Source organism: Ischnura elegans, chromosome 12, assembly GCF_921293095.1.
Source record: "Ischnura elegans chromosome 12, ioIscEleg1.1, whole genome shotgun sequence".
NCBI lineage: Eukaryota > Metazoa > Arthropoda > Insecta > Odonata > Coenagrionidae > Ischnura > Ischnura elegans.
In genome coordinates this window covers 71,948,281-71,968,166 of record NC_060257.1, presented here as the reverse complement: position 1 = coordinate 71,968,166, position 19,886 = coordinate 71,948,281, and the positions used below count along the sequence as shown (strand labels likewise).

At 39.2% G+C, this 19,886-nt stretch overlaps 2 protein-coding genes and 1 long non-coding RNA gene across 5 annotated transcripts in view; 2 read left to right on the top strand and 1 right to left on the bottom strand.

Moving 5' to 3' along the window:
- Positions 1-1,547, top strand: part of LOC124169466 (glycerophosphocholine phosphodiesterase GPCPD1-like) — a 59,525-nt gene extending 57,978 nt beyond the window's left edge. For all 3 annotated transcript variants that reach the window (XM_046548082.1, XM_046548081.1, XM_046548083.1), the window contains one exon: positions 991-1,547. In XM_046548082.1, the coding sequence (XP_046404038.1) occupies positions 991-1,144 (154 nt within the window). In that variant the 3' untranslated portion in view covers positions 1,145-1,547. The remainder of the gene's footprint in view (positions 1-990) is intronic.
- Positions 1,548-3,954: 2,407 nt separating this feature from the next.
- Positions 3,955-9,066, top strand: LOC124169553. Its single transcript, XR_006867152.1, has 2 exons — positions 3,955-4,339; positions 7,399-9,066. It is a non-coding gene; the product is annotated as an uncharacterized LOC124169553 (long non-coding RNA).
- Positions 9,067-13,502: 4,436 nt separating this feature from the next.
- LOC124168712 lies at positions 13,503-14,297 on the bottom strand. The gene has a single exon (XM_046546977.1). The coding sequence runs from the start codon at positions 14,295-14,297 to the stop codon at positions 13,503-13,505; it is 795 nt and encodes a 264-aa protein (XP_046402933.1).
- Between the last annotated feature and the right edge of the window lie 5,589 nt (positions 14,298-19,886).

The following is a 19,886-nucleotide window of genomic DNA, read 5'->3' as shown; positions in this document are numbered from 1 at the left end:
TGGTGCTTCGCATTAGTATAATCAACCTTCTGCACTCTTAAAATTCTCGATTCGCAATCTATCCCTGAAATGTTCCGCTTTAGGCTTGGGCGTAGCCCCTTTCTCAGAAGTTCCCGCAGATTGGAATGGGCAAAACCACCCGAACAAAGCTCCTTATAACTATTCATCGTCTGCATTCCTTGGGCGCTTCTGTGTTTTTATAATTTTGCAGAGCGAATAGGAAGATAAATTAATTTCGACACTCTCATATTACTCCTTTATTTTTATTTTCTCACTTAGACGTGTTTGGTGTTTTTTTGGCCATGGTGACTGCCATCAAATGCTTTCTATTCACGCAACTCACGGACGTGCGGGTATGCTGCCGACTGCTTTCTGCTGTCCGAGGAACAAAAGAAGATGAAGCATTCGCGAATGCTAATGCCACAATATTTTCACCAAAATTAACTACTTATTTATCGAACGACAGATTACCACATAAATTTGAGACTGAGCACTCCATTAACTTCATATCTAACAGATCGCTAGAAATTACAGAGGTTAAGGAGTCTTGATGAAAGTCTTCCGGCGGTGAAACCCTCGCTATGGCGAGAGGCAGCACCAAAATGGTGTCGTAAAAACGAATTTCTTAACACTCTTATTATAGGGTCAATTGACGGTGCATCGGCTATCCCTCGTTATATTGGGAGTGTCGCTATAGCCCGTACTCGCTTTAACGAGGTTCCACTGTATCTATTTGTTGCCATAAGTATGGGTAAAAAATGAAATGTAGGTCTCTCATAGTAATACCTGTAATATGCGTATACATAATATGAAGTGGATGGAGAAGGAAAAAATAATGTAATTTTTGGCCAAACATCATTGGTTTCTCAGCACAATTTGTTTTGGAAATTTTCAAGACACATTCATGGAAGGATTTTAAGAAATGAATGCTACTTAGATTTTTAAAGTCATTGAGGGAAGTTTATACTGATATTTCCTTTCTTGTTCCAGGATTGATTACTTGGCTGACAAGAAGGAGAGTATTTTCCTAGTGGAGGCTCGAGAGAAGGAAGATGCTATGCTCCGACAAGTGTCTCTTGATAAATTTGTTCAGCCTGTTGGAGTGGTGGGGCATACACAATTTCTAACTAAACTTGATTCATGACATTTCTGCTCTATAATTTGTTTGCTTTGGCTTTAGATGTGCTTTAAAGAATACTATAGATGATAAATTTCTGGTTGCAAGGAAAAATGGGATGATATTTAATGATATTATTTATTTTGTTTGTCTATGTAAATATGCATCCTATGTGTAACATTTGTCTTTTTCCTTGGTACCTGAAAAGTTAATTTGAAAATTCTTACCATAATGGTAAAATTCTTGGAATGAAGGTTCTTAAAGGAGTTCTTGATTGCAAATGAAAGCATAAATTGAAGTGGATTGAGGATGTTTTTATTCCTGAATTGTGTCACCGTATGAATTGTAATTTGTATGACTTAATGAAAAATTGTGAACGTAATTACTTTGCAATGTAAACAGCTAAGGAATACATACTATATAGTGCTGATCCATTAAAATTATTCCAAGTATTACCACTTTTTCCTCTCCTTTTGAATTTCATATTCCTTATGCAAAAATACCCCTTATCCATTTTTCTAATGCTTAACTTAGGATAAATGGAATTGGTATGATATGTTTTTTAAGGAAAGGGAGTAAATGGTAAAGGTATTCTCATACTTATTTCAGTCACTGTGTGTGCATTGATTAAAATTTTTGAGTTGAAGCCAGACTGCCTCTGTTCTGAACATTGTCAAGTCACAGGGCCTGATCAAAGAGGGGTGGCAAGGAGCCCAGGCACTCGGCCACCCCTCAACTCAGGTATGAGCCTTCTGCCAATATAGAAGTGAATCGCTAATAATCGAAAAAAAAACCATCAGGTATGAGGGGATTTGATGTGAAGCTGGGTTCTTTTTTTTTGTTAACATATAGTTGTCAACATTGGCATTAATAAATGGTTAACACCTTCCACTTCAGTTTACATTCTGAATATCATGCCCCTATCCTCTCTAATTATGATTTTCTGTGGTTCTATGAAATGATATTTTGCAGTTTGTAATCAACAAAGAACAGTGAAATTAGTAAGTGAATATTGAACATGGAGAATACAGCCATCGATACTAATAAAAAATCATTTTATTCCCTCCAATTCATCATATTTCATGGAATTTAAATTCTTCATATACATTATGGATGATTTAACATTGTATAACTTTCAAAATATCTGTATTTTTTCCATAAACAGTGCTAAAATTATGAGCAAAACAGTGGACCTTCCACCAAGATGGGCCCCGAGCCAACCACATCATGAATCCGGCCCTGTCTATTCATCATTTTATGTTCCAAAGGTGATAATTGGGTCATTGTGCGCTCTTGTTTCTTAGAATGAAGAATAACATGATATAGAATGGAAATATGGTATTCTCCAACATATTGGTCACAAAATTCCTTAGATTTGGCATTCTCACAACCATCATCTTTATGTCTGAACATACATCATTGAAAAATGAATCTCAAGCATTGCTTTATAAAATGGAAAGACATCTAATGCAACTGAATTTATGTGCGTATGGAAGAAAGCCTTGTTTTTGTCCAGGGCTCAGATTCATATTCTGTCAATGGCAGAGATTTTACAGTGGAAGCCTGATCCCTATTGGATGCTGTGTGGAGGGTACTTCTACTACTTTCAGAACCCAGTCAGTCTGATTGTGAGGGGGATAAAGCTCCAGTCTTCTAGGTGCCTATCGTTAAAAAGCAGACTGAACTAATGCTGCAGTTGTCAGTTACTTCCTCCAAAAGCCATACTGAATTACTTGTGGAATAACTTAGTTGGACCTTTAACTCAATATATCCTCTGGGGAATTATTATCATGTTGGTAAAAACTTGTATTCAACTTTTTGCTATTCCCTAGAGCAACCATGAGGTTACTAGCACGACCAGCTCTTAGCTGCTCTATGTTTCACCTTTACCTTGCTATGGCTACGTAGTTATTGTCATGATAGGAAGGAGGAGAAAGTGAAAGCATGTAGCCTACCTGTGAAGTTCACATGCACAAATATTAGAAGATGGCACTATGCCAGGGATGCAACAATCCTGGCAGGTAAATTTGTGAAATGCAGAACTGCGTTAGAGAAAATTTTGGGTCAGAAAGGTGGAAGTAACAGGGTGAGGAATTCAAACTGTGCTTCTTTGCCTGATGAGGGCGAAAGGAACTTTGGCCTTTTTTTGAAATGTCAGTAAATGCTGACATTTTTCTTAAAGTAAAACTGTTAATATGATATTTAGCCATCAATTTTTGGTAAGGAATATTGACAGTAGTTAACTATCAACGAAAACTTGAGTGCTGTACTACTCTACACGTGCAGCAGAGAAGTCGATGCATTGATCTACCACCATGAAAAGTGTTTGTGTGTGAATGCAGTGTCAGCCAGGTATGCTGGAAGGTCCACAGTTCAGCTAAATGAGTTGTAAATGGATTGTACTTTAAACCATTTGATCACTTTTCAGACATCCATGCGAGAGGGTAGCCCCACACATGTCAACTGAAGAAACCCTGATGTGAAATAACTATTGAGCTGGTCGCATTCAGTTGTGCTTCAAAATGATAGATATTTAATCTGTGTGCTAGATTGCAGATTTGAGAAAATTTTAAGGTATCTAATTAATTCTAAAAGCTGTTTTTTCATGAAGTTGACCATCTCCTCCTCTTTCATTTGAAAAGATTAACGGTGAATTATGAAATTGCCTGGAATTTTTCTTTCATACAGTTGCACTAAGCATGAGTTAAAATGTATCTTATGCAACAATCTTGAGAAACTGACTCCACAATGTGCACTGATCCTTCCAAAAATTAAAAATCATAATTTCATCATGAAACAAATTGAATTTAGTCGGCTGACGTGGTATATACTAAAAATGTACAGAAAAAATCATGTAACTTGACTAAATTTAAAAACGGACAAGTATTCCTCACTTTATTTCGTGAGGGAAGATATCGAATTCCCGGCAGAAGTTTGAATACTGGCCGCTGCCGCCGCTATGGCGCTGTTATCAAAACAACATCAAATCGAAACAAATGAAGCGTAGAAATGATCACGTGGGGCAACGAGCGGCGAGGTGAATTGCGAGCTTTTGAAATTATTTCATTGCTTCGGCGTAACTGGATGGTGATTCGATATGCTTCGACTAATTACTGGCAAGAATTTAGTCCACATCAACTAGGTATGGAAATGCTTATATCACAGAAATTCCTTCGACTGTTGGATTCAAGACCTTTCAACATTATCATGACGTTACCGAAGGTATGTTCTTCAATTATAATCGTTTATCTATATAGAAATCGCTCTAGTAAGTTCATTAACTCCTCATCAGCATTAACTTTTCAGGATCATGTTTTGTATTTGCGTCCTATTTTAGTAGTATTAAACTCTTTTAGCATTTGGAGCTCATCTTTAGCCAGAAGTTATCCTTGAGGCATACAATTGTAATCAGTTGTTTGTTGATCAAATCAAGCTTGCATTTGAAGAAGGGTTGGGGTCGGTGACGAAAGTTCACAGTTTTGCGGTTCCTACGTTGTTCATGGGAAAGGTGTTCTGTGCTTGATTTTGCAATTCTTTGCCCATCGTGAAGTCAATGCCTCAGCTAACATTTTACTGAAAGAATCCCTAATCTGCCTATTCTCTAAGACCCTGTGAGGTTGGCAACTAATTTTGCTACAACTTTTAATCAGAAGTTTAACACAAGCACTCTATCTATTGATAAATATAGGAAGTGAACTTATTGACAATGTATTTTTTAAACTTTTTGTCATGCATAGAGGAGACGAAATGAATAGCCTGCGTTGGGAGCATTTGAAAATATGTACATCCATTCATTTGTTATTTAGTGTTATTTTCTTGAAGTTTTTATCTATTTTGTTAGTTCTCATTTTAAACAGAGGATTTTGCAGGAAATAGTGGTCACATCCTCTTGGGAAGAAACCAAATCTGTTCTATGCTTTCTACCATGTGATTACCAACTCATCCTTCTTTATTCAAAAGTCACATCAGTCGATTTCTGCCATGCATTTGAGTGGGCAAATCTTTAATTTGTGTTGTTGAACATCAAAGAGTGCAAATACATAGGAAACTGTGTGTGGATTTAACTATTCAAACATACTATCTTCACTGTGACGACCTACATAGTTAAGTAATTTAGAGGTGCTAGTGATTCCTTAATAGTGACGTTGTATAGATTTTCTTTTTGCTGATTTTTATTTGTTGTAATGTGGATGATATGATATGGAGAGTTGAAATCTGGCCTCGGTTAACCCTTTAACATCTAAGGGACATATATGTCCCAAATTTTTGATATTCTCTCAAAATTAAATGAGAAGGTCTATGATTGTAAGAATTGGTTTTATTGGAGAACAGGCTATTGGCTCCTAGTTTTTAATTCTTCTTTTGCGATATCCTTTGGATGTTGCTGTTTCCACATTGTTAAGAACTTTCACTGGAAATGCTGTTTATGAAGCGGGAATGTATTTCATAAAAAAATCAATGTGGTCAATTATAATGGAACTTTCGGTTTATCCTTAATGTGTATCTAACCTATGCAGTGAGTGCAAAAAACTTTGCAGTTGTACTTTAATTTTGACAAATTTAGTGTTCTTATGCCATGGGACACATAAGCCGCTATAGACCATTAGGGAGCGAGAATTGGTATTATTTCACGTAAATTGATTTGTAGTTGAATGGCTGCCGATATTAGCACCGTATAAACAGTAACTCAGGTTGAATGCAATATCTACCCGACATGGAGATGGGTTTTAATTTTTGCTTAGTGACTGTTCTGGAAATGGAAGGATGGGAGTACAGTAAAACCTCTTTACATCATAATGGAGGGGACCAAAATTTGGGCAATTTGATGTATGGAGGTTCACTATAGAGAGGTTTCAGTGACAGGCACTGGATTTTTTATTTCCTTCGGAAATGAAGGCACTACTGTCTTTTAAACCATTATATTTATGTGTTTAAACAAACATGCATGCATTAGTGAACATGTATTTATTATTTAATAATTACTGAAAGCGAGTGCTATTGCATGATTTTTACCATGATTCGGGAGAAAACGATGTGATCTCTCTTAATTCAACAGTCACCCAAAATGATTAGGATAGTTGGATATCTTTTTTCTTATTTACTGTTAGGTATGCTCTCATATGGAACAAAATGACCACAACTATTGGTTAATGTGAAAATTACAGCAAATGAAAGGTGTATAAGAAAAAAAATAAGCGTGAAACATTTATCGTTGAAAATGTCATTCCATGTACGTAATTGCTGCTGCATTAATGGCCTCTAGTTGTCTCGGTACGATTTGTGGAGGTAGTTAGGCTGTCTCGGGGGGTATCTCCTCAGGTATGATAAGAGGAGGTTTTATGAGATAAAGAGGTTCACTACAAAGAGGTTTGCCTATAAATTTACATGTAAATCTGATGGGACCGTAGCAGTGGTAGGAGTAAGTATGGAGGTTTATGATGTAAAGAGGTTCATTACATAGAGGTTTTACTGTAATATGTTGCATGCTGTGTCCCAACTTAGAGGTATTGTTTCTCGTATTCCTGCTGATGCTTGCATGCAGTATTATAACCTGCTCTCGGCATCATGTCCCCTGGTAGAAGGGAAAATGCCTTACGTTTTGTATGCCGTGTGTTATCTCGTGAAGTAGATAGACTTACAAGACACTGCCCCTGGGGAAAATTTACTTATACTAAACTTCACGTAAACTAAAAATACGAGTTTGAGGGACTATTGGTCTTCTTATCTTGACATGCATGTGCCATACATTGCCAATATAATTACTGGAAGACATGTTGAAATATCAGGAGTACTTTGCATTTTGAAATTAATAAAAAAATGCTTCCCAGTAGAGTTGGCCAATTATGACCAAGCTTTCCAAGGTCGGCCTCTGCTTTCAGTGGAACACTGTGTCCAGTAGGAAACTAAAAAATGCACAAGAGATCCAAATTCTTTGTCTAGAGGTAATAATTGCTTTGAAATCCAGGCATCAATATTAGCCTAAAAATATATTTTGTTATGCAAATAAATCGCTGCAATCCTTATGGATCTTAAAGGATTAATGAATGTAGATTAATGATATTTGTTGGACAGTGAAGACCGAGGTCTTCAAGGAAGTAGTATGTGGACTGTAAAAAAATCTCTTCTTTTCTTGAATCTTGTTGTTTTTTTTGCCGTAAATTTATATGCTCACCTGTTTTCTCAAAATCACATGTTATCACTGTAGTGGCCTATCCAATCTTCATTTTTATTCATGCTGAAATTAACTTCCGTATTTTACCATTTTTTCCCGTCTTTTACAGAGTCTACTCCTGCTGTGTTGCAGTATCTCTGTGGCAGGATTGGAACCAGTCAACCAACAGCTTGAGTGCTTGCTGCCCCAGTTGGTGTATTTTATGTCAAATTTGCCTATAAATGCAATGCTCTATGAGCGTGTCCACAAAAGTGAGTCTTAGAATTCAATCAAACTTGATAGTATTTTAGTCCATTGAGACCTGTCCTTGAATGACCCCTCATATGGGGTTGTACAACCAATAGTTTAGGCTAGGGATGGTCGGATCGGGAACATTGGATCAAAATATCTGCGGATATTTCCCTTCACTGGATATATTTTATCCAAAGTTGAGGAAGACATTGAATCTGTATCTGAAATTTTAAATTAAAGCTTCAGTAAATGCCCAATTTGAGTGGAAAAGAGTTCAGATTCTTTCTTCGCATGTGCCAATACACTATGATGCTTGTCCTACTCATGAACCATTTTGTTTTAAAGCTCTTGCAGCTCTCTATGTAATAGAATAGGGTGGTTTCCTATTTTTTTAAATTGCCTAAATCGAAAGGCTTGGAGAAAGTATTTCACGCTTTTAGATTTTTAAATGACGATATCAAATTTTCGCGATTAATAGGATCACCTATTGGACCCAAAGGTGTCTAATTATAGCTTTCGGCAATTGGATGACTCACACGAGATTCAAAAAAGCATGAGACTATACAGGATGCATTTCTGACTGTATTAATGTTTCTTATGCTCTCATTGATTGACACAAAGCTTTCTAGTTACAATAAAGCTAACCTATGCTCAAAACTGTCCAAACAGCACAGTTTTCAAGCATTGCATGAGCACACTCACATGAGATGGGATAGACTGTAAATGCAAACTTCATATGTTGCATTACTTGATATTGGGTCCAAATGGCCGGCCTACCAAATTAATTTATCTCGTCTCTTAAACGTAATGACAATAGTTAATTTTGGTCTTTAATTAAGCAATGAGCTAGTGGAAATGAGTTTTTTTTAGCAATATGGTTTGAGGCATAAATTTTTCCGTCATAGGTTATTGGGCGTTTAACTTCCAGGTAGAGGGTCTACGCTAAATCCTTCAAGGTCATCAGTATTCGCAGGGGATAAATGGAGCAGTGGCCAAGTTGCGTATGAATGGCATCAATACATAAAAGGGTCCGCTGTAGAGTCTCAAACACAATGCCTTCATTCCCTCCCAGAAGATGTAGGCCCTCTGCGCCTCAGGAATACAGTCCAGCAGTAGAAGTTGATTTCGATAGAGCCAAACAGAGTAAAAATCAAGAGAATAATGGCAATAATAGGAATGTGGGTAGAAAAATCAAAAATTTATCGAGAAAAACCATGAACTTGGAAGAGAAATTGAAAGAAGTCAATTGCTTTGAAAATTGAGAGCGTCAAAGCGATATTTTGCGGAAGTTTAAACTGCCTTATTCTGAATAAAGACAAAGTTAAAACATCAGTGACCTCAGCTGCACCAACTTTAATCAAGCAGTCAACACATACGGAAAGTTCATTGTGAATCTGTACAAGAAGATGAGGGTGGTAATCGCTCCGAGACATTAGGTGAAAGCTCCTGTTGGTTCCAGAATTTTAAACGGCTAGCAGGTATTTTCAGTGTGGCGATATTAGGTGAATCAAAGTGTTGATAACGCAGTCACCGCAACATTTTCTGATGAACTCCAAGCTGTGATTGAAAGTGGCTCCTTTCCCCCTCAACTAGGTTTTAGTTTTGACGAGACGATATTGTTTTGGAAAAGAATGCAATCTCGTTCATTCATTGATAGGGAAGAAAAACTGTCAGGTTTCAAGGCATTTAAAGACTGTTTCATGTTGCTTCTAATGCCTTGGGGGACTTAAAATTAAAGCCAGTGATGATTTATTTTTCACAAACTCCACGAGCAATGAAATGGTATTGAAATTAGCACTAGACTGTTATTTGGATGAGCTACAAAGAGGCCTGGGTGACACTAATTGTTTTTAGACTGGTTTGAAAATTCGTCAACTACCGGCAATGCATTACGAACACCTGAGATAGCAGATGTTAGCCCACCCGCATAACAGGAGGGAATTTCAAAAGCATGTACGAATTATTTTTACGTGAATAAAAGTCTTTGAATGCGTGTCTACGATCTTTAAAGATATTTTAAACTTAAGGAGTTTATATGAATAAGGTTTTCTAAGGCTATTAATAGGAATATACATGGGGTAGAGGAAATTCGATACCCAACACCTATGCTACCAGGAACACATCCCTATCTTCCAAATGTTAAAATGCTCTCATATAACACAAATTCGTATAGCGCAAAGACCCCAAGGAATGAATCCCTTGTGCTATACGAGGCATGGGTGTGTAATTGACTGCATTGGGCCTAGTTCACGAGGAGAACTTTCATGTTGCAAAATGGTTATAACAAAGCATCGTGTATATCCACGTAAATGCTGTTGTTTATCTGTGGAAATTTGTAATAAAATTAATTTTATAACCACTCTGACAGGGATTGAGGTTCGTAATTTCGTATTAATGTTTCTTTTGCCATAGATTGGATTAGCCTTTTCTTTGGGACCAATGATTTGATTTGCAAAAAGGAGAACTTCGTTATAATTTTGTTATATAAAATAACAAAAAGCTACTGTATAACCCCATATGGTGGGTAATTCTAGGACAGCTCTGAATGGGCTACAAAACTGCAGAGTTAGATTGAATTCGGAGACCTACTTTTCAGACACTCCTCTTTTAAGTCATTTAGATTTTTATGCTGTTGAATTTTGTAATTTTTCGCATTCATTGTATCTATACATTCCTATTTTGTGTGATAGCCATCTGCAGCAGGTAATTTACTGTTAACATTGATTTATATTTTCATTACGCAGTTTATTGTAGCAAGTTGTTGTATTGTGCTGACTATTGTTAAATCTTTTTCGTTGTTTTGGTTGTAAGAGAGTAACATTTTAGTTTTGGGACAATGTGCGTCTTGTATTTGTATTTAGTGTGATTAAATCAATTTACCCAGGACCACATTTATTTATATCATATGAACCCTGCCAAATAATGGTGACTCTGGTTTTGTTCTCTTGTAATCATTTTGCTCTTGTAATCATTCTTAGGAGTTACCATACCTTTTAGGAGTTACTATATGCCAATTAACCACCGCCTGATGTGCAGCAGCCTCCGATAGTATTCCTTCAAGGATGCAGAACAGTACTGCATATGGAACCTGCATATGAACCTGGAGGTCATCTGTGTGGAGTATTCTTAATAACTTCATGTCATTGCAGTAGATCCTGTGTTCATATACAGGATAGAGAGGGGTGCAAGATATACCAGAGACCTCACTGAAATTGAATTGGATATTTATTGTTGCTGGCTGCTCATCATAACCTGTGGCTATATCATCTTAAGTTTTATTAAGGTTGTTTCACTATCCTTGTTTCTTGAAGTACATGTGCTACAGGATGGTAATGATCGTAATTGGGCAAGTGTTTCCAGACTTTAAAAAAAATAACATAGCTAAATAAGGGTATTGAAAATGTGGATTTCACCAAGCTTTATTTGGTAAAACCTCAGCTGGTATCAAGACTCCTGTTCCAATCTTCAGAGGAAATACCTGGTATTGACTTAAGTTTCATGGTGCCATCATCTGGTTCTTTTCAGGAATTTTTGCATGAAGAATGATTCTATATTTGTAAGTTTGCAGGAATGGGTTCAACAATAATTGGTACAAGTAATCTATAACCAACTGCAGTGATTCTAATGTAAACAGGCCAGATACAATGCATCATAGATTAAAGATAGAAGTTCTTGAAATCGTAGTGTCAAATTTTGGCATAATTTGTCCATTGTCCTACAGTTATCTATGAATAATTAGAGTCAATGTTAAATGTTAGCCCTGTGGGTAGGGGCTTGTAGAATACTACCACAGTATCCCTGCTTGTCGTAGAAGGCGACTAAAAGGGTGGAGACTCTCTTTGCCTCTCCAAATTGCCCAGCGGAACAAGTAATTATTATAATTTATTTATTTGCCCAGAGATTGATAACAGCATTGTGCATCAATATAAGGCACGTCAATGAATTACACAAAGTGCATTACAAGATAATATAAAATACATGTTAAAAAATGGTATATATAACTGAAATTAATCACTCATTCCACTCCTTAAAAAATTTGAATCAAAGAATTCTTTTAAAGAGTAAAACATTTTGGAGCGGAAAAAGTTCAACGCCATTTTCTTAAATACTGCGGTACCTATCTTAATTTTGAGGTCCTGGGGTAAATGATTGTAAATATTTAACCCCATGGACATTGGTCCATGCTTTGCAATAGTAGTCATAACAAAATTTGGGTGAAAATCCTTCTGCTTTCTGGTATTATAGTTATGAATCCTATCACTTGTCACTTAGTCTACTAGATTTTTTTGGACAGACACACAAACAGCATACATATAAACACTAGGAATTGGCAGTAACTGAAGTCTCTTAAACAGCAGGAGACATGGTGCATGCACTGGAACGTTGCACATAAGTCTTATTACACGTTTTTGTATCTTGAAGATAATGTCTGCATGGGGAGAGGAAACCCAAAACAGGATGCTAAACATAACTTGCGTATAAAATTCACCATGGTAAATGTGTTAACACGCTTAAGAATTGGTCACTGCTTATTAACCCATTCATACCTCTTCACCGAAGAGAGAATACAGCCCCAATGCTTAAATTGCAATTGTTCACTAACAGTGTGACATATCCTGACGGACTGTGCAAGATATCGTACTGCACGGGTGAATCACAACCACGGAGTCAACCTAGCTGAGGTACTAGGAGACACTCCCGAAAACATTTCCCGACTGATTGCATTCCTACACTCAACTCGACTTTTCAATAAAATATAAATGATACCTCTTGTAAATTATTGACACGTTAATTTCAGAACGGGCCTAATCCCCTTTATCAATACCAGTCAGTGAGTGGTGCAAAATGGCCTTAGCCGCCGACGCACCCTATAAAAGAAACACTACCAAACACGGTAACCCAAAAATGTAACCACAGGTTGGGCAAACATGCACTTTGATGGATTAATAACAACCCCGTACTCATTGAGGCGTGTGAGCAGTTGGCGGAGGTGCTCTTCGTGTTCTTCCTCGGATGCGGAAGCAACTAAAATGTCATCTACATATGCAAAACAGAAGTCTAACCCTCGTAGCACCTCATCCATAAATCGCTGAAATTACTGTGCAGCGTTACGAAGGCCAAACGTCATGAAATTGAACTCAAAGAGCCTGAACGGAGTTTTGATGGCGGTTTTTGGGATATCCTCGGGGGTAATGGGTATCTGATGATACGCCCGCACTAAATCTATTGTAGGAAACACTGATTTTCCAAGAAGATTACGGGAAAAATCCTCAATGTGAGGCACGGGATACTGATCGGGGATTGTCCGTGCGTTAAGCGCTCGGTAATCGCCGCAGGAAGGTGGAGGGGAGATGCCCAACAGCTCTCCGAGGGGCGTGCCACTCCATCTCGTATCATGGTCTCAAATTCCCGTTTCGCCAAACGGAGTTTGTCGGCTGACAATCGCCTCGCCTTGCAGGAGATAGGTGGTCCAGGTGTGGTGCGTATGTGATGCACAGTGGAATGTGATGTCTGCCTCGGTGCACCACCAGGATCACATTAGGGAACTCCGCCAGGATACTATGATATTTGTTTCCCACGCATACGGCCTTTATGTGGGGGAGAGGGTTTCGCACAATGCCGCCGCTTACCTTCAGAGAAGTCGTGCTGTCGATGAGCCGTTGATTACGGATGTCCACCAGGAGTCCGTAATGCCTTAAGAAATCGGCTTCGACACGTCCGCCACCACGAATCTCCACACAAAATCCCTGCGAAGGCCAAGATTTAGATGCTGCTCAAGCAAGCCGTAAGTGGCAATGACCGTGTCATTCGCAGCGAATAATTGATACGTGGATTTTTGGCGGGGACCTTTGAGTAAAGTCCGGGGAAAAACGCTCAAGTCGGATCCCGTGTCAATAAGATACTGTAATTTAGAGATGGTGTCCGTGATGAAAAGGCGGCTGACAGCAGGGTGGGAGTCGGTTGCCGCGTTTACCAACTGCCCTACTTGTTTTCCGCGAAGTTGCATGGGGGTTCGCAGCGGTGCGCCTTCTCCGCAAACCTCGCGTGATACCAGCATAGCCCGTCGCTAGATGGGGGACGGGAGTTCGCCCGGGAGCGGCTGCGGGAATTGCCTCGGGATCGCCGTCGAGAGCGGTTTGCCGAAGCGTCGGTGATCTGCGCGGTCACGCTGGCGGTCATTTGGGCCATCTGGCTCATCAGGGTAGCCACCTGCAGGGTGAGATCCTCTACTCTCTTTAGCACTGCGTCGTTGGCGGAAATGCTGGCTACCTGAGGCGTTGGCGTGACGTCATGTACCCTGTCCGCCAAGGCAGCGAGGGTATTCAAATCGGCGTCCTGCTGTACCGTTAGGATGGTCTGGATATGGGCGGGCAGGCGGTTGAGCCACAGCGTCCGGAGGAAAGTGTCGGGAATCGATGTGCCGGCGAGGGATCGGAGATGACGCAAAAATTGCGATGGTTTGCGGTCTCCTATCTCCTCGTGCTCGAGAAGCTGCCGAATCCGCTGCTCTTGGGACGCCGTGAGACGGCGTATCAGCTCCTCATCCAGCCGCGCGTATTGTCCTTCCGCCGGGGGTGAAATAATGATGTCACTCACTTCCGCGGCGTATTTCTGGTCCAGTTGAGACATGATGTAATAAAATTTCGTGGTATCCTGCGTGATCCCGTTCAGGTGGAACTGACCCTCGACTTGGGCAAACCACACTGCGGGGTCTTCGGGCCAAAACGGAGGCACGCGCATGGAAATGCGCTCGACACGGTTATCACCGTCTGCCATCGCGAACACGACACAAATATTATAAAACACAATCGCATAAATACTCTACACAATCGATGAAATTATCACTCACGTGGTCCTACAACTATCACGTCGGCGTGGTCACCACTTTTGAGGTCCGAAGTACGGGCGATTGAGACGTAATCAGACTCCGAACACCAATTGATGTAATGGGAGTTTATTGGCTCCAAAAGAACAAAAGAAAGTTTACAATGCACTGTAACACATCGAGTATATAATGCACTGACGCTCAGCCGGCTCGCACGTATGTCTCTCCTTAAAACTATGGGACGCTACTCCCCATGCTAGGGCGCCAAATCCCCAGGGTCCCGTTACCCTGCCGGCGCCAAGGGCCTTCCGCCTGTCTCCCTCCAGGCGGTGCTGCCTTCCGGCAGTGGCGCGCTATGATTTGAACGCCCGCCACACCTGTCCTGAAGATAAGATTTGACCCACTGGTTAGAAATTCCTCTCACGCCAAGGTGATTAAGTTTACATAATAGCAGATCATGGTTTACATTGTCGAACGCTTTGCTGAAATCAAACATCAAACCAATTGTTGATAATTCTTTATCAAGGGAAGAAAGAATATTGTCGATTTCATCAGCAGTAGCTGAGGTAGTAGATCTGTGCTGGCGATTGCCATGTAGACTATTAGATAAAATGTTTATTGATTCTAGAAATGTAATTAAACGTTTGTAAAATATCTTTCCAAAAAACTTTGAGAACTGATTTTGAATGCTAATTGGGCGATAAGAATGAATATCCTGAGGATTTCCTTATTTCTTGTAGAGAGGAATTACTTTGGAGATTTTAAGGGGACTTGGAAAAATTCCCAGATGCAAAGAATCATTAATCAAGTGGAGAAGAGGGACTTTGAAAGCATCAATACATTCATTTAGAATCAATTAGGGATTTCATCAAAGCCAGAGCTGCTTTTGGAACCAAGGTTGTGAAGAGAAAGTCTTAATTCAGATTCAGTACAAGGTGATTAGAAAAGTGACGTTGTAGCAGGAGGAAAACCAAAGAAATTGTAATTATCAGACAGTTTTGGGTGGAGAGTGAGATTTGTGAAATGGTCATTAATGAAACAGGCCAAGGAATGTGAACTGGAGAAGGGAACGCCTGCTGGATCAACAACTTGAGATACTGAAAGGGTAGCTGCCCTCGGATGAGTTAATAATCTTCCAGACTTCTTTGGATTTGTTACTGGCATTCATAATCCTTCTGTCATTAAAAGAATGCTCTGCTGCAATTAAATCTTTACGATAATAGGATTTTAATGATTTATACTCATTCGGAAGTGAGTCATCTTTTGATGCCCGGACAAGAAAGGCGTTATGTTTGAGGTTGGTAGAGAGACTGCGGACTTCATCAGTGATCCACTCCTTCTGTTTTTGTTTTCTGCTGGTTTTCTTATAAAACGTGGGAAAGGCTACATTGTAGAAATATACAAACTTATAATAGAAATGAGAAAATCTGGTTTCAAAATCAGCATCAGTATAAACGAAGGACCAGTTCTCGGCTTCAAGCAGATTGAAAAAATGAGAAGCATTAGTATTGCAGAAGGATCTTGATGGATACTGTATTGTATAGAAGGTATACAATTGCATGGAAGTTGAATTCAGCCAACACAGGATAGTGATTAGAGATGTAATTTAGAACAGAGACATTTACCAAAAACTGGTCCATATTCGATATGACTAGGTCCAATAACGTAGCAGAGTGAGAGGTATATCGAGTGGGGATATCATTATTCAATACATTCAAATTGTAACATTTCAAAAGACGGAGGAAGTCATCTCTAATCTTATGATCTGTGAGCAAGTCACTATTAAAATCACCAGTAATAACAACATTAAATCTATTACATCGGCTAAAAATTGCGTCAAGCAAGTTGTTCAGTGATTTTAGAAACATTTGGAAATTACTTGCTGGCGAACGATAGAAAGTGATGACAAAGATTTGTTTGTCACCAACAGGAACATTAACACAGGCATATTCAAAGGTACACTCCTCAATTAAGTGCTTATAAGGCACATTGACCACTTCTGAGGCAATGTCAGATTTAACAAGTACCATAACACCACCATTTTTTAAAGTCGAACGACAGAAAACATCCGCAACACTATATCCCGGAAAGTTTGGATATTTAACTTCATCAATCAGCCAATGTTCACAGACAGTTAAAACTGTTGGATTGGTTTGATCAATTAGAAAACCTAATTCAAGAGTCTTGTTTCTGATGCATTGAGCATTTAAGTTTAAAATTGAAAACACTGTGGATGCACGATGTGTATCATTTGAGGGAATAGCAAAAGGGTTACACCAATCATTTAGTCACAACGATTTTTTGTTATTTTTATTCGCCTTCAAACGCGTGTTTGGGCCTTCTTCATTTCTTGAAGCGTCACTTCCTACTGACGATTGATCACTCACATTGTTCACATTGGTGTTGGCTGAAGTTGTTTGAGGGAGGATTAAATGGTCTCATGAAGCGAGAGACCACGGCACCAGGGGGCCAAAGAGACAAGTTTTTCAGCTTGTAGCACAAAGTGTAGTCAATTCCTATTTTGAAGGCAGCATGGGCACTTTTACCCTTGATTTAATCGCAAGATTCACATGTTATGTTGAAATAATCTTTCACGTGTGTAATCACTTCTTCACGTGTGGTCGCGTGATCCAGTCTACCAACATACATGTAGCTAACGATCTTCCCAGCACGAAGCCCATTTCTATCATCTTTAAGTAATTATTTTATTTGCCACATACATTCTTTTAATATATTCTGAATTGCTGGATTTCATGACCCTATAGTCAGCTTTAAGTTGATCAGCCAGAACTCAATTTCAGGAGTGACCCAATTATTTTTAACTCGCTCAGTTGCAACACGCCTGACAAATTTAAGGGGGAAGTTGCAGTCAAAGTGAAACTTAAAAATGTTAAAGAAATTATCAAATTTTTCCTAAAAGAGGAGGCAAAAAACAGTCCCACTTCTCCTTCTCCAGATCCATGGACAAGGACATCCTGGCCCAGTCTGAAAACACTCATATATTTATAATTTGGTGCAGGATCACAATAATTGCCATTCAATTGAAGAGTAACAATTATTTTGACTGCAATTAGTTGTGAGAGAGGTGTTTTTTTATGATAAGATGTTTAGAATATCCTTGACCACAATTTTAATCTCTGCCTTATCCCTTGCCAACTTTGAACATCGGCCTGAAAAAAGTTTACATCATTTAAATGTTGTTTTCAGCCCTGGCGTAGTTAAATATTTTCTACTTGCATTTAATAAATACCCAACAATGACCAAGTGGCATTAAAATGCAAAGTGATGCTTTGGAAATCCCTATTATCAACATTTCTGCGTCGATAAATAATTGGAAAACTTCATAATATAATAATTTGAGCAACAAAATGCTTAGAAAATAACGAAATGCTTTTGGTGCAACAACCATAGATGTGTTTTTCAACATTGTTCCCTCAGGTATGTGAATCCAGGACCGTCGCGTGGTGTGGCCGCGCCCGGGGCGAGATTCTGTCAAGCGCCCCCCCCCCCCCCCCGGGCGACCGCACCACAACTTACACTCAAAACCAAACACAATGCGAGCGGCAGGTGTTTACAGGAATCCCGAATCACCAAATAACGACTAACATATTTGTCTTTAGCATTTATTCACAATCCACGTACAGTATTGTTGAAAATATTCAAACCAAGATAATATACATATGTACCTACGAATGTTAAAGTTGAAAGGAAATAAACAGAGGCACTAAACACTGAACGGCATTCGCCTGGCTTTTGCATGAGCTAATTTTATGAGCATATCCTTAAAATCTATTTTTCTCGCCAGTTCGTTTTCAATAGATAAGATGGCTAGTGAATTTAGTCTTTCCTGTGACATTGTTGACCTTAAATACGTTTTTATAAGCTTTAGCTTGCTGAAGCTTCGCTCCGCACTGGCGACTGAAACTGGCGTGGTTAACAATACTCTTAAGTCAATCCAAAGATTCATAAACAAGTCTTTGCTGTCTGTTCTCTTGATTGTTCGTAAGACTTCGATGGGATGAACTTGAGGTTCTATCAGTTCCAAGATGGTGTGGATATGTTGCAGTTCACAAAAAAGTTCATTGCCATTAATGTCTGAAGCGCCGTCAGTATTTTTTAACGTAGAATCAATATTCAAACAATTTTGTTTCAGCATGTCCTTTGCTGGGAGGTTAGCCACATTGTACAAGAAGCCCCACTGTACATTATGGTTTTCAATTGCAGTTGACCTACTTTTCACTGACGTGCTAACTGTGTCCACCAGTGGATAAAATACCTCCCACTTGAATGTCTCAGATGCAGATGCTTGCACTTCCTCTTCCTCATTATTTTCATTAAAAAATAATCGTTTCTTTTTTCGTATTCTTTTTTCTTGGAAGACTGGTTCGATTTCTAGCTCTTCTGCTATCTCTTTCGCTGTAATTACCGCGTCAACGAATCCACTTTCCCGTAATTTGTCCAAGAAGTCTAAACAATTACTGATCTTCTTGGCAGCATCACTTACACTCTTAGCCTTCCCTCGAAGAGTTTTGCTGATTATGTTGATTTCGAACAGCAAGTCATGCCATATGACTAAGCACACTAAGAAAGAAAAATCCTCCATCTGCTTGACCAAAGAAAGTACTTCACTTGCGGTCTTAGGGTCATCCGTCTTCTCGTTCAGTTCGATCAAAGCATCCCGGACTTCGATGTATTGATAACGAAGAGCTTGAACTGCAGATATGCGGGCTTCCCAACGTGTTTCACATACTTGTTTCACAGTGAGATTCGTGACATGTTCACTGATCACACACCAACGCTTCGTAGAGCCCGCACATATGGTGTAAATACGGTGAAGAACTCCAAATAGTGATGTTGACTTTACGGAGGATTTTGCTCCATCGGCAATGACCAGGTTGAGGCTATGACAACTACAAGGCATGAAAAAGGCCAGAGGAAAGTCTTCAAGCACACGTGCTTGAACTCCTTTATGTATGCCTGCCATGTTGGCACCATTATCATAGCCTTGCCCCCGACAGTTTCGTATTGAGTCCACACTCTGCGATTTCTTCAACTATAAGGTCAGTGAGCGCTTCTCCGGTGGTTTCAGATGCTGCTCGGTATGCTATGAAGCTCTCCTCAAACAAAAAGGGTATCCCGTTGTATGAGGTCACAAGAATAATTAAACTCTTGTGACCTCATACAATGGGATACCCTTTTTTGTTGGAAGCGCTTAATAGAACTCAGTAAGCTTCCTTAAGGTAAAGGAACTATGAGCGGTGCAAATGACCTTGCTGTCGACACACCCCTAAAAACGCATCTCTACTACTACTATTTTTTAAGTACTCTCCATTTGACTTCAAGTCAGATAGTTCTTCAGTCAATTTTAGCTTTGGCTTGGCCAATTCATAAGTTGCTGAAAAAATATCAAAAGATTGGGTATAATAGGAGACAATGTCAAAAGATTCATAAAGGGTGATGAAGATCATTCAAAAGTCACATAGAAAGGTGCAAGCATACCCACAATCAGTGACATTTTGTAATATTAAGTATCACTTACC